This window comes from Phaenicophaeus curvirostris, chromosome 1, assembly GCF_032191515.1.
Source record: "Phaenicophaeus curvirostris isolate KB17595 chromosome 1, BPBGC_Pcur_1.0, whole genome shotgun sequence".
In the NCBI taxonomy this organism is placed as follows: Eukaryota; Metazoa; Chordata; class Aves; order Cuculiformes; family Cuculidae; genus Phaenicophaeus; species Phaenicophaeus curvirostris.
Window position 1 is genome coordinate 34,890,101 of NC_091392.1, and position 14,999 is coordinate 34,905,099.

Here is a 14,999-nt window from a genome sequence, read left to right on the forward strand (position 1 = left end):
AATCCTGTTTTCCTTCTGCCTCAAGCTCATCTAAGCCGCCCATCCCAACTCTGTGTTACGTTTGTACAATTTAACACCACAAAGCAATCGGTTTCTCAGCATTTCTACTGATAAACCCCAAATTTCAGAATTATCTGTTAAATAGTTAGTTTGTGGTTTAAAAGTTGGGGGTTTACCCAGAACACGTCACAAATGAAATCCCATACCTGAAGTGATAAACCATTTTTGTATTTATGCAAGATGCAAATTGAGCATTGTTTTTCACAGGCATACTCGTACAGCAAAAAACAATAGATTTCATATATATATAGAGAGAGCATCTTGCAGTAGCAACTCTAACTTTTTTCTTTAATTCAAATTATCCAAATAAGCATATAAAAGCTTTACGCAGCTTTTAGAAGTGTGAAAATTCTACAATAGTTTAAAGCTGTATGTGGACACACCCATCCAGTTCAGTTGTAAGTAGTGTAGCAATCTGATATTTTCAGAGATTGAAATTCAATCTCCCAACATATTTACATTTCAGTAAAATGCATGATACACATTTGTCATTATATCCTAACAGCTCCTACAAATTACTTCATGTAATTCTCCTTCATTTTATTCTACACATAAAAACTACACAAAGCAAAAATCTCACATAAAATATCAGCTTGAAAGCCAAAATTTTTAACTTCATCTACATTCCAGAACATCACAAACTTCCAAATACTGTGATGTCTTAGCTATAACACAGTGAGAAAGAAAGAATTTCAAGACTGACTCTGTCTTTCAGCACGTGAGCTGAGGTACATATTTGATTCTGTTCATCGTACATGTACAAACAGACTATTTTACCACCACTAGCACCTTCTTCCATTTGTTATATTTTTTCTCCAATATTATTAGTGAACTTACCTGGTATCTTTGTTCTATCTTAGTGTATAATTTAAGATCAACACCACAACAATTTGCTGATCTTATAAATAATTTTACACAGGAAGAAAAAGAATACTCCCAAACCAGTTTCAGTCATTGTATGTTTTTCTCCTATTATCCCAGCCTGTCTATTCACCAAAAATAACTGATAAACCAAGAAGCGAGTTCAGAAAAGTCGATCTTACGTTTACAAATTAAAATTAAAAATATGTGAGTTATTGGTAGGTATTTTTCACATTAATATATGAGGAAGACACAAAATGGTCAATCAGGCTACCACAGGAAAACAAAAATGAAGATCTCTCATTTCTCTTCTTTTTTGTAAAAGGAAATCTTAAGTTCTCAAACCACAATGAGCAAAATAAAAAAAATGAATTTGTTCATTCTTTGGAGAACACTGCACCAAACCAACATTTTCATTTGAAAGCCTTAAAGTTCTTGAGGAACTTTCACACAGCTCCAATTACCACTTTCACAAACTAAAGAAAAAGCACAGAACGTGGAGAACACAAAAACATGTGTCTAAGGACACCTCGGATGACAACAAAATTACACATGTTCACAGAAAAAAATAATTTAAGTTCTGCATTTGAAAATAAACAATAGTAACAGATTTTCAGTTCATTTTCCCAATCATCCTACCACCCCCAAGAAAATGAGAGAAATCACCGGACATTAAGAAACAAACTATATGTTTCTGTAGAGCACCAGAATAGCCATAAAACAGACTTTAAGCAGCACATTAAACAGTGGCACCGTTTGCCTCGCTCACTCTATGGTGGAATTCAAATACCGAATGAGACGCACAAAGCATGATTTCTCTGATAAGCACTAGATGCAACAGAACAGTGCCAGCCCTACAGATGTACTTCCTCAAAAAAGCGCATTTTTAAAAAAGATTAGGTAAATAATGTTCACAATAACTTAATATTAATATCACCAGGTCCTGAGCAATACTACCACATGATTCACTCAGAATTGTTTTTAATTAGAAGCTTATTATTAAAACAGCTTTCAAAAAATGGACATTTTTCCTATTAATTTACAAGGTTTCTTAAAAGACTAATTTTGTACTTCACTTGATGATTAAGTGATTGCTAACACACTGTTACAGGACAGTTCCTATTTACATAAGCAAAAATATAATGAATATTCCTTTAACTATTAGTACCACTTCACCTTCTCCTGACATCAAAAAAAAAATCTGCTATTTCTTAGATCGCTCCAAAGATGAAACTATTTCAGAGAGCTGAAAGTTGGTTTTTGAAGCATACAAGCCTCATAAGTACATTAGACTTTATATTATTTTGCTTACAGTGGTTTGAGAGCAGAAAAATCAGAGAAAAAACATGAAATACGGAGTACAAAGTCTACATATATATCAACTGTTACAATGTTAGTGTGGTTTTCGTCTTTGCAATTCAGTCCAAATCCAGTTTGAATAGGAAATAATCAATCAACCCAATAACAAAAACATAAAGAACTTAACATTCAGCAGTTATAGAAATCCAGACAGATTAAGATTGGGACAATGTATCAGCTAGAAGTACATTACTGAGTATCAGTTAAACAAAAAAAACCTGTCTAAAAGAAGAGTCAGGACTCATGCTGATGGAGTTACATTACTATTCTGTTTGTACACATTATTGTTGATGTTAAAGCTTCTAAATATCATTCTATTGGATTCTTAAATTTCCTTAACTAATACAGATTAGACGTTTGTCATAAATCCATCGTTCTCTTTTAAACCTACAGGCTTTCTACAAGCAAAGGCAAGATATTTCAAGGAAAACATTCAATTTATAGTAGTTATGTAGAACGGATTATCAATATACACAAAGCCTTACACAAACGAAGGCACAGAATCTTGCAAGAATTTTGATTTGTATCATGAACTGTACAAACAGAAGCGTAAATACCTGCTATGGTACATCTATGCTTTTAAATAGAGTTTTATTATTATAAACACATTTAGAAAGTTATTTCAATTTAATCCATCTCTGTAAGTGTAATACAGTACAAACTGAATTTCACTGTATACAAAAATGTTCACAATGGACCTTTAAAATCCTTCTAAACTAGATGTGTAACACTAAAAAATGCCAGTACATTATCACATTTATGACTATAGGTACACAATAAGGAGAAGTATAGGTGCCATTCATAGGGTGCAGGCACACAGACAACTCCATGTTATCTGGCAAAACACAGTAATATGGGGAGTAACTCTCTTCAGCAGTGCTGTTATTTATTAAATGACTGAGACTTATATCCATTTATGAATATTAATGTGAGGAACAAAACAAAAAATGTATGGCAACATATATCTTCGTGAAAATGAAACATACAAACCAGAAGATAACTACTTCTTATGTGTCTCTGTGTGTGTGCGTGTGTGTATATATATATAAAAACAAAGCTACAATAAAGCCTTTCTTCATTAAGGGCAACAATCAAAAAGTTTACAATTTAATTTTAAAAAAACACCAAATGTTTTAATTTCCAGGCAGAACACTATATTTGACCTATTATCTTTTCTTTGCAGAAGGGAAACTCACCTACACAACCCCTCGGAAACAAAAGACAAGTCCCAGTACACAATAAAATTGAAGGAAGCTGCACATATAAGCCCCACCTGAACCAAGACTTAATCCAAGGTCTCATTATAAAATTGTGCTTTGGCAATTATAAAATGCAACCTAAGGCTAGTTGATGTTTTCCTGGGGCAACAGGGTAGGGAATCTGTACTTGGCACAGAAACTCCGTCTCTACATGCACAACACTAAATACACAAAAATTAAAGCTATAATAAAAAAAGCATGCCAAGAGTAAAAAAAGATTTATCTTAAATTCAAAGTTAATAACATTTTTTAGTATGGCTTGCTCATCTCGACCAGGAGGAAAACCACTCTGGATATGCATCCATCACTCAGCTCAATGATTATCTCCTAACAGTAACAACTCTGCAAGTGTCATGAATACTCTTTTATCATAAAAGCTAAAAATCTAGTTCAACAAAAGAAAATACATTTACTTATGTTAGATCTGTATTTTTATGTTCTTATATTTTACAATTAATAACGACAGTTGCTATTTTTATGCAATTCCACAAATATTTTTACCAAGCTATTTTTTAATGACAAGAAGTGGCATTCACACGTATATCCACCAACTTTATTTCAGCTGCCACATTTCACCTTCCTGTTTAAGCCTTTAACTCTCTTTCTCTAGGAGAATAATTATGTTGTGGGCTCCAGTTAGTACACAAAAAACCATAATGACATCCCACTTAACAGATTAATTATTTAGTACAGGATTTGTTCTCTCCCAAAGGAGTCAGTGACAAAAACCTGACTGAAAAACTGACATTTAACTAATGCAAAATTGTATTTTTGCTTAGGAAGATACTTCGTCTGATATCTTTTTTTAAAAGTTTTGTTCGCTTAACTTTTGTGAATGAACTTTCATGAATAAATATCACATGTAAATCTGGAAAGTAAATCTGTGGGTAAATCTAAGAAATGGAAGCCGGGCAAACAGGCAACTCTGCAAGCTTCGATTTTAGTGCAGATGTAGTACGAAATTCTTCTAAAAAGGTAAAAGACTACTGCAGAGAAACCAATAGGTAGAGTTTTTTCCAATTGCCTAATATAAGGAATCATGGGTGCCCAGTCCTCAAAATGGTACATCATATAATATGACAAACATTTCTCTGTATTTTAAAGCTCTCAGAAGTACACTGAAAAAAGTATTACTTAGCATGCTACTCTGTAGCTGTCTAGACATTTGATGTATGCAAGACTGCAAATACATGAGATAAAAGAACACATTAGTTTGTGAAGAACCAGAAAAGAAACAATCCTTGTGTCATACATTTGTTTACTAGTCTTCAGATAATGACTTCAATATGAGAGGGAGGAGGGAATGAGAAATCAGGGTGGGAGGAAAAAACATTCATACATCTTATTGAAGGCAACACCTGAACTTAGCTAGAAGGCAGAAGATACTGACAGGTCACAGGTCATAAGATAAAGAGCAAAGTCTGCCTATATTTCCTGAATTTTAATAAAACTCATGGGGGGAAGGAAGGAGGGGAGAAGAAGGAGGAGAAAACAAACGACAACACTGTACTTGTGCAAGGACAGCAACTGTATGTAGGCACATTCCCTAAAACGAAATAATCCACACACGACATATGAAGGGCTCAATGCTGCAGTCCCTACACAAATAATTTTAAAGTACAAAATTATTATTTTAAAAATATAAATAAGAAATACAACCATAAATTTGATATAATCATCTAGGAATACAAAGAGAGCAGACCTATCAGTCTGACTTACCGCCAGTTTTTAGAAGTGGTTTAATTGCATTTCAGAAAAACTACAAACCTTAATACCACCTGAAATTAAAAAACAAGGCAGTATGCAAACTGCAGAAATTATTCACACAAGTATTTCCTCTCTCCCAAGACCAGTTACCTGTCTTTACTTACCTATGTTCATGTCAGACACTGAAAGAAGAAAGCGATTCAATACATACTGCAGGACCATTTAAATGTAGAATGGTGTAAACAACCCCAAACCCAGTGTAGTATTCAAGAAACATGAAACAAATGCTCACCTTCTTTAACGATGACGATATTCTCTCTCTCTGTCTCGTTCTCTGTCACGATCTCTGTCACGATCACGATGCCTTTCTCTTTCACGGCTTCTTTCCCGGTAATAATCATCATGACGATCTCTACTACGTGATTTGTGGCGCCTACTTTTTTCTCGTGACCTACTGTGGTCCCTCTCTCTGGATCGCTCACGTCTTCTAAAAGAAATTACTTCATTAAATTTTTCTTCAAAATACAAGCCATCTGCATGCCAATATGATATTCTGTTTGAGTACAAACTTGATCAAAACAAGATAAGAAATATCCATTCGCTGTGATGGAGATGTGGGTTTTGTATATAACGTGAAAGAGAGTTGGTATAAAGGTGGTAGCTAAGAACTCGTTTACAGATCGTAAGGCACATCCACTTTTTAATTCATCATGGAAAAATCAGAAAGTACATGCTCAGAATGCACGATGAGATGGCTGAAATCAGTCGGCGGGAACACGCCACACTCCAAACAATCACTGCAAGTTGTTTAGCAGTCAAACATGGCTAATCTGGTACTGTGCCAAAACCAGCTGTCTTCATGACTTTAATATTCAAGGGCAGTTACAACACTGCTACAATATCCAAGTGAACTAGAGGCCTAGTGTTTGTCCTGACTGACAGGGGTGTCAGCCTAAGGTTTGAAAGAAACACCAATCTCTTGTTTGTACTAGGTAGAAGAGTCCATGAATTTCACATTTACTGACTCTCAGGTTTTAAATTGTATGAAAAAGGACAACAGGCAAAAATCATTCTGCCTTTTTCCCCAAGCCACAATAGAAATAAACTTAAACATAGAAAAAGTTACTTTTAAGCAAAATGAAAATAGGCATCAAATATCTTCAATCTTAAATTTTCAATAGTAAATTTTAATAAAAATTATGCACTGGACATCTTAACTGATAAAGGGTAATTCTATTTTGAAGTTTACACATTACAAGAGTAGCATGTAGGAAAGGATACTAAATAAAACTAAGAGTTCAAAATTGATCTGACTAACCTCAATTTAAAAGGGTTAATTTCAAGGCTGTTAAGTTTGGGAAATCCCTATTTGGTTCTTCCACACATTTCTGGTGCAACTTGGCAAATCACTAAGCTTCTTACATTAATTCCTTTCTTCTCTGTGAACCTTCCATACAAGTTAAGGCTGAGAAAACCGGGTTTGTTCAGCCTTGAGAAGACACAGCTTAGGGGAGACCTCATTACACAGAATCACTAGGTTGGAAAAGATCCACAGGATCATCAAGTTCAACTATTCCTATCAACCATTAAACCATGCCCCTCAGCACCTCATCCATCCATCTTTTAAACACCTCCAGGGATGGTGATTCGATCACCTCCCTGGGCAGACTGTTCCAGTGCCCAGTGACCCTTTCCGTGAAAAAATTTTTTTCGACGTACCAGTACATCATTATCAGTATCAGTACATAATTACACAATTACCACGCATCAGTACACAAAAGAGCATCTACCAAGAGGATGGAGACTCCCTTTTTAGAAGGAGTCACATAGAAAAGACAAAGGGTAACTGGTATAAGTTGCCTCCGGAGAGACTCCCATTGGATTCCAGAAGAAAAATTTTCGCCATGAGAACAGTTAAACATTGGAAAAATCATCCCAGGGAAGCAGCGGGTTCCTCTACACTGGACACTTCTAAGGCTCAGCTTGACAGGGTTCTGGGCCATCTAGTTTAAACTACAGATCATAGTTTAAACTATAAAAGGTTGAATCAGATGATCCCCGAGGTTCCTTCCAACCTGGCATCCTGTGATTCTGTAATTCCCCTTTATAAGTAAGGGCAGATGGAAGAGGAAGGTTTTACCTGGATCCAGAACCGTAAGACTTGGACTCAATTCCATGAAGGCAGTCCTGAAGAGAGCTAATAAGTACTTTACAGCGATCGTCTGCAGATACTTTGGACTGTTTAATTAAGGAAATTGCTGTTACCAGGGTCTCAATGGCACTTCCATAGTCCCCTGAAAATCATATAAGATCATGATCAGAAAATTATGCAAATTAAAACAAAGATTTTTACCTATAATAGTATTATCATTTCAAGTATCTTCTCTTTAGCAGCCAGGTAATTTACTGTTGAACCAACTATGACAATACTATCCAGATCAGTACTCAGAGGGCATTCTCAGAAACTAATTAAAGCACAGTTCAAATTCAGTCATAGTTTGAACCTAAATTCAGCCTCCTATTAGGAAAATCTGGCTTCAGGGCTGCAAGTATCCTAGTAGGAAAACTATAAACACGTTTCTGTTGTGTAAATAGCTATTTAATCAAGTTTTACTAACCCGCACTGGCATCCGATACAGCTCTCGAAATGGCACTGCTTGAGATGGCCCTGTTTCTATTCATGATTTCTTCAAATTCTGCTTCACTTAAAGGTGCCCTTGCAGCATCCATTTCTCTGCAACCAATAAAACTACTATTTAAAAGGTTAAGAACAACTTAATAAGATATCATTGCAGTTTTAACAATCCAAGTTTGCAACTTCAAGCAAAGTGACAAACAGAAAAGAAAGCAGGATCTGGGTTTTGTTTAGGACCATGTTACAGTATAAAATCCTAAGAGCTTAAAAAAAAAACAAAACAGGAAAAGACAAGAAAAGAAAAAAACAAGAAAAAACAATTAAGACATCACTGTACAGACTTGTTCATCCCATCTATTTTGAAGATTCAGCAGCACTTCGATACTGTGCTTTATAAATATTTATGATTTTCATAAAATCTTTGAAGGTATGCAAGTAGATATTATCTCAATTGAATGGATGTGGAAATACGCGTACATAGGAAAAGCAACTTTGAGCAAAATTAGAGATCATTTTTATAACAGTACTGGAATCACAACTATATGATCCTGTTTCCCAGATCTTAACTAAGACCAGAACACTGTAACTTAAGAAAAGCAAGTAGCCTATCATTTTTAAAGCACTCAATATTCTGAATGATACTTCAACATTTTACAGCTACTTAAGTTTTTTTTTCCTTTCTGGTCAAGTTCAAGGTGCTCCAATTTGATCTCCAAACCAGTCATAGTAAGGAGGAAGCAATAAAATGGAATCCTTGTACTCATTACGCTTTTTTACTTTAATTATTAGCTACCTATAAAGGGTTTCCAAAGTAGCAGAAAATCTATATAAAAAAATTCCCAAAAGTTTTGCAGTGTCCTATTATCCAGTCTCTGTATCATACAGAAAATTTGGAGAAATGTGTTAAGAGACAAATGTTGAGACTGTTAAAACTGGCCCACTGCTTGACATTTCTAGAACAGTGTTAGTTCTTCTGGTAGAAAGAAAATGCAGAATAACAAGCAATGCTATCCTCTTAATTGCAAGAAGTGGAACAAGATCCTATAGCCAGTTTAGCATAAGAGGAAATGTCTAAAAATTCATACCTCCCTGAGTTTTGAGTATTATTTTTCGTGTGCCTCCCATAGAATGGAATATGTAATTTTTCTCTTATGGACATGTTATTTCCAGTGAAACGCCTATGATATATAATTAATGACAATTTAAATAGTTATGGATGATAGTTTAACATTATTAATGAAAATACTGGATGGTAAGTTATACTGTCCTACTCCCACTCCTTCCCTCCCCAGACATTCTATAAACTGCAGATAACCTCAATTTTGTCCATCAATAAACAACCAACAACTTATTGTTTTATTATACTTCAGGCAATTAAGCCAAATGCTTGAGTTTCTACAGTTTCTGTAAGAATACAGTATGTACAGATGCGGGGTGGTTCTTAGTGATAAAAGAAGAATCAAAGTGCCTTTGCAGAAAACATTTTAAGCAAGTGCCTCTCACGCTAGCAGTAAAATCATATCTGAAAAATCCAAACTTAACTATGTAAAAAGCGTCTGTCTTAAAATTTATCCCAAAATTTTCTGTGACAAATACAAATATGGTGAAAATCAAGAAGCAGCAGCAAAACAGATATGCTTGAAAGCACAGATGAAAAAGATGTTTCAAACAAGATGTTTTTCACTTGACAAGTCAAGTCAGAGACTGGAGAACTCTGTCCCAGATAGGATTAACCATAGGAAAAGCCACTGCTACAAACACAGCAAGACTGCACCAAATGAGCCGAAGCATCTTGAAGCGAAAGGAAGATAAAAGCCTTGCAGTAAATTCCCACCTGGCTTTTGTGACAAAGACTAACTTTGAATTGAATCAAAAATTGAAATTGAATTGAAAAAGGGATAAGCAGAGCTGCTGAAAGATGAAAACAGTATGAGCCTGATATAGCACTGTACTCAACAAAGGAATATATTCAAAAAGGAGACCTCCACATCAATCTAAAAAGACAGCGTGTAAAGCATGACGATAAAGGTACAAGTTAGAATTTGAAGTTAAGACAGAAGCACAACCAGAAGCTGCTGCATAAGAAGGGATAAATAAGTTTACATGTAGAACACGTGAAACAATGACACTGCCAAATAAAAATGGTGAAGACAAACAGTTCAGAGCTGAAAAGGGAAAGTGAGATTACTGGTGTTGCATTTCAGGATTTCCCTACTGCTACAAACACATTTCTGAGCTATTTCAGCAAGAGAAGTGAAAAGGGACACATTAGAAGACTGCTGGGATCCCTCCCAGTCCTATTTTTCATTCTTTCTAACATTCGCATCAAAAGGGAAAAATCAAATGCTTCCTACAAGGGGAGTAAAATCGACCAAGCACATTACACGAAAAACACTCACCTTCCAGGAGGCCCATAGTCACCTCTGTCATACGGTGGAGGTCGGCCGTACGGATCTGTTGGAGGTGGGCCACGGCTGTCTGAAGTAGGTATGCCACTATTGGCAGGTGGGGGGAAGAAAGCTGGATTCACATGTGGTGCAGGTGGTGGAGCACCTGGAGGTGGCCCAGGGAGATGTGGAGGAGGAGCAAGAGTCAGGGGCGGCCCAAGAGGGCCAGGAGGACGAGGGGGAAATGGACCCGGAGGTGGAGGTGGACCCTGCTGAGGTGGTGGTGGACCTGGTGGTGGCCCATAGCCTGGAACTGGTGGTGGAGGGCCTGGAGGAAGCGGCCCAAGTGGAGGCTGACCAAAAGGCTGTCCTGGAAACAGAACTGGTGGTGGTGGACGATCACCACGATTAGGAGGTCCAGCTAATGGAGGTGGGAGGACCTGACCAGGAGGTGGAGGGCCTGGAGGGCCTGGTGGGCCAGGAGGACCTAAAGGTGGACGTGGGGGAGTTTGTCCAGCTAAAATAGAACAAATAAATAAAAAAATAAAACAAGAGTTAAAAAATGTAAATAAATAAGACTTAGAAAAATAACTAAAATTCTTGCCTCTTATTCTTAAGAATAAAAAAAAAAAAAAGAAAAACAACCCTCACTCAACCATTTGCAACTTACACAAGACATGCACGGTGCCACTTTGGGTCCAGTAGATTAGAAATTTAACAGTTGCTTGATTATCAGTATATAAAGAGAACAACATTAACTTCAAAACTGACAACTCACTCCTCCCTCAATCACTTAATCGCCCTGCTATTGTTACCAAAACCCCCAAAAGCTTACAAAAACTATGAAACATCGCATCCTACTTATACCAGAAGCTATTCTTTCACGTGGGGCACAAGATACAACATATATCAAAAACGCAGGAAAAGCTATATTGGAGAAGGTTTAAGTAAATGCAGTACCCAAAGTTACTTCTAGGTCCTCATTAGTGGTTTTTCAATTTGACCATGCCCCTTTGACTCTTAGTAGACAATCAATACTGAATGACATTTATTAAAAATGCTTAAGCTGAAATAAGAACTTCATGGCCCTGCGGGCTTGATTGTTTAACAGGGATTGTTCCCATATCAGACACCCGACTAAACATGAACACATTCTCCTTAAATTTGTGGTATTTTAAGTGCCAGCTAACTGACCTCTCGACGGAGCATGAATCAAACCTGAATTTCTGATGGTGTGCAAACTTGTAATGCAGTAAGGAAGAGAGTTACTTCCCACTCAGCAACATGGGCATTCTCACTTCGTGTAAAAATTGAGAAAATCTGAACTGCACTGCTCTAAAGACAAGTCTGCTAACATGATCTACCTTAATCATTTTCATACGTTAAAAATATGTACACTGACACGTAATAAAAAAATGCCTCTAAAAATATTATACTGCTATCAAATTTAGGAAGTACAATTCTGTCCGAATGCCAGAAAAGAAACCGTGTTGTACAATCCAGCCACAAACACTGATTATAGCACTCTACTAAATTGCCTTGATCTTTATATTTCCCAAGTAAGCATGCTGCATTAATACAAGGAAACACAAAATAAAACTCCATATACTTATTATTTAACCTGGGAAAGGTGGTGGTGGCCCTCCTGGCCCTGCTGGTCCAGGGAATCTGTCTCCACCTGGAATGGCACCTGGAAAACGGCCTCGCCCTCTATTACTAGGTGGAAATGCTGCTCTTGAGCTTCCTCCTGGGGGCCCAGCTTTGCCTTCTCCAGACATCTGGCCAGACTGTGTGGCTGCAAAGAAAAAGCAAAGTGTAATTACATAACTCAAAGTAGGTTACAGCTACTCAGCACAATCTAAAGTTTTACACACTGCTAAAGCATGAATTCATCAGCACAAACCTGTTCCTTGGTACCCAAATCCAAAGCACTTGGAGAGGAAAAAAGCGCATTGCTAAAGTACAGCAACGTTCTGGTATGTTCCACGCTAATGGAAGAGGATCTGGGGAGGCTTTTGGGCCTTCCTTTAATGCAGCCCAAGGCCACAAACCATTAGGACTGGGAACCACAAGACAAGGTGCTGGAGGAAAGCACAACACAATCCCTCTTCCCTATTCTGTCATAAGTGCAGCCTATCCAGCCATCAGAATTTAATCCACTTTGTCTACAAATGTGGAATTTCTAAATGCTAATGTGCTTTTTCTTAAAAATAAATTACATCCACAAGAAAGTGAGAAAGCTTCTCCAGCTGCAAGACAAGAGCTTCACAAAGCTGCAACCTTCTTTCAGTGAGTGCTGTTTCTTGCCAAAACAGCAGCTCTTCAGCGCACTGATTATTTTTATTTAAGAGAATCATCCTTATTTAAAAATGCTACTTCATTCACCTGGACTTTAAGTATATTATAACTATTTCAAACTGTGTAGAAATTATCAGACATCAAGATGAAATGCCATGCTATTTTTGAAATAAACTTCTGTTTTCTAAGATATGACATAAGAAAGGCTTACTTTTCCTTGACTGCATTTCAAACTGACTCAGAAATTGTTTATTACATGGAGTTACAACAGGATTCTGCCCATGCAATTCTCTTTTAGGCAACAAATCCATCAACTTTTTAGAGGATGCTTCTGACCCCACACCCACAAGGGCAAACCTGAAAAGGAGAAAAGAAAAATTACACCACATTTCCACTTCCTGGATATCCTGATGCCTCATGAAAGAGGTAACACACAGTAAGCAAAAGGATACCTGAAAACTAGATACAGAAACTATCTCACAGGTCTTAGTCCAGTTCTCAGAACAGATAGAGTAAGAATAACTCTTTCTAGCACATAAGAGCCACCAAAAGCGCAAGATCAAAATATAGCACAACAAAGGCAGCTTTTTAGTAGAAAATCAATAGACTATAAATGAATTTGTATGACCACATTACTGTTAAGTATTCACTCATTACTCCTAAGGAGAGAGAAAGGCACATTCATGCAAGTAAGATTAGGCTGCCAGTGAAAAACGCGCTCAAGCACCCACTTTCAACAGTTAATGGAAAATAGATATAAAGAAAGATTTAACAACAAAGGTTGGGGGAACAGTATTTATTTACACTATAAGGAACAATAAGTATCACCACCACACTAACTGAAATCTTGGAATAGTCTTAATCAGGATTGCCAACAAGACTTGACTCACAAAACAAAGACCCAATCCTGTCATAAATTTATGCCTGAAATTTAAGTCATTGGTATGAAATGATATACCCAGTCATTGTTGGATATCAATAAACAAATATTATCAGTTCACATTCTGATAATTATGAAAACCAAGAACTCTTTCCCCATGTCTACCCTCCCAGATGATTTCATTCCATTTGCAGAAAACACAAATTACAAGTTGTTACCCTTTTGACTGGCCATTAGCACGATTTTCAAAAAATTTTATCTCCAAAATATCGTTGACGCCCAGAGAATGAACTGCTTCAGTCAAGTCTTCATCTGTTGTCCACTAAAAAAATATTTTTGATATTCAATTATGAGAGCTGATCTAAAACACCAGTAAAAGAGCAACTAAGTTTTAAAAGGATTTTTTGTGTATGTGTGAAACTGCTCAAGAACAATACTTTATTCAGGCTGTGAATATTTTCTGACTTTTGGAAAGCAGTCATTTGTATTTTACAATTCTCAGAAAATTAATTTTAAAACCAGACACACTTCACCGTATGCTAAATTGCATCAACCCCTCTACAGAGCACGCCAGCTACAGCATGCCACGAAAATCCGTATTTGAGTAACTTTTGTGTTCTGAGAATACAAGGCTTAACCTGGACTATTTCAGTAACTGTTACTTTTCCCACACCAGATCCATTTTCTCCTCCCACCGTTTTTATTATTTCCACACAAAAGTCAACTTTAAACACCATATTAATGAGGTGCTCTGAGAGCTTTGACTAGCGAGTTTTGTGAATTACATTTTATTGCTGAACATCAGTCCATCTGCTTTAAAAATAGTGACATTTAACTTGGATGAGTTCAGCTAATTCACGTGCATTTTACTGATTTCATTCACAAATTTTAGAATGGCACGACTGGGAAGTCAACGGCTGCTTTACTTACCTATTAGCTCCTGAAATTAGGACACTATAACAGTTAATGAAAGAAAACACCTAAGCACCCATAAAGAATTCTTCTTCAAGTTCAGCCCTAGTAAGAAATTAATCAGAAGCGGGAGGGGAAGAGAATTTTGCATGTGTGGACTTAGAAGAACTGGATTTTGGGTGAACAGATAAGGACACCGGTTAATTCAGCTCCTGACCAGGTTGTGCACTTTGTTTGCTTAATTGATTTTAAAATGCTTTAGTGCTAACAGAAGTAATTGTCTTAAGGGCAACCATAGTTCAGTAAGTTATGCCAAACCTACTCCTAAGACCACAAAAATAAGCCTCTAGGCAAATACCTGAAAACAGTTTTGTTCTGAGTGTCCCTGCAAAAAGGGAAGTGGAAAAAGGCCCTGGGAAAACATGAAAAGTAATTTCAAGAAAGTCCTAAAGAACCTTCCATCTCCTTTTTAAACTAAAAACTTCAGCTAAAGTTTACTGAAAAATAGGTTTGTTTATGCCTGCAGATTCTTTAAGGAAGCCAAAGTATTCCACAGTTTAAGCTGCTTCTACTCTTTCATTCAGTTCTCCAAAAATCTTAAGATAGAAGAACAGATCTCTCTTCATAACACTTAGAAGATG

General features: G+C 36.6%; 1 protein-coding gene across 4 annotated transcripts in view; it reads right to left on the minus strand.

Annotated features, from left to right (window-relative positions):
* Nucleotides 1-14,999, minus strand: part of CPSF6 (cleavage and polyadenylation specific factor 6) — a 29,659-nt gene that overhangs the window by 6,143 nt on the left and 8,517 nt on the right. The window contains exons 3-10 of one of the 4 annotated variants that reach the window (XM_069852401.1): nt 13,665-13,768; nt 12,778-12,923; nt 11,890-12,063; nt 10,281-10,785; nt 8,967-9,059; nt 7,865-7,980; nt 7,387-7,540; nt 5,539-5,730 (exon numbers count right to left, since the gene is read on the minus strand). In XM_069852401.1, the coding sequence (XP_069708502.1) occupies nt 5,544-5,730; nt 7,387-7,540; nt 7,865-7,980; nt 8,967-9,059; nt 10,281-10,785; nt 11,890-12,063; nt 12,778-12,923; nt 13,665-13,768 (1,479 nt within the window). In that variant the 3' untranslated portion in view covers nt 5,539-5,543. Of the gene's footprint in view, nt 1-5,538; nt 5,734-7,386; nt 7,541-7,864; nt 7,981-8,966; nt 9,060-10,280; nt 10,786-11,889; nt 12,064-12,777; nt 12,924-13,664; nt 13,769-14,999 lie in introns of all 4 variants that reach the window. The other 3 variants (XM_069852392.1, XM_069852417.1, XM_069852408.1) reach the window with 3 other exon arrangements.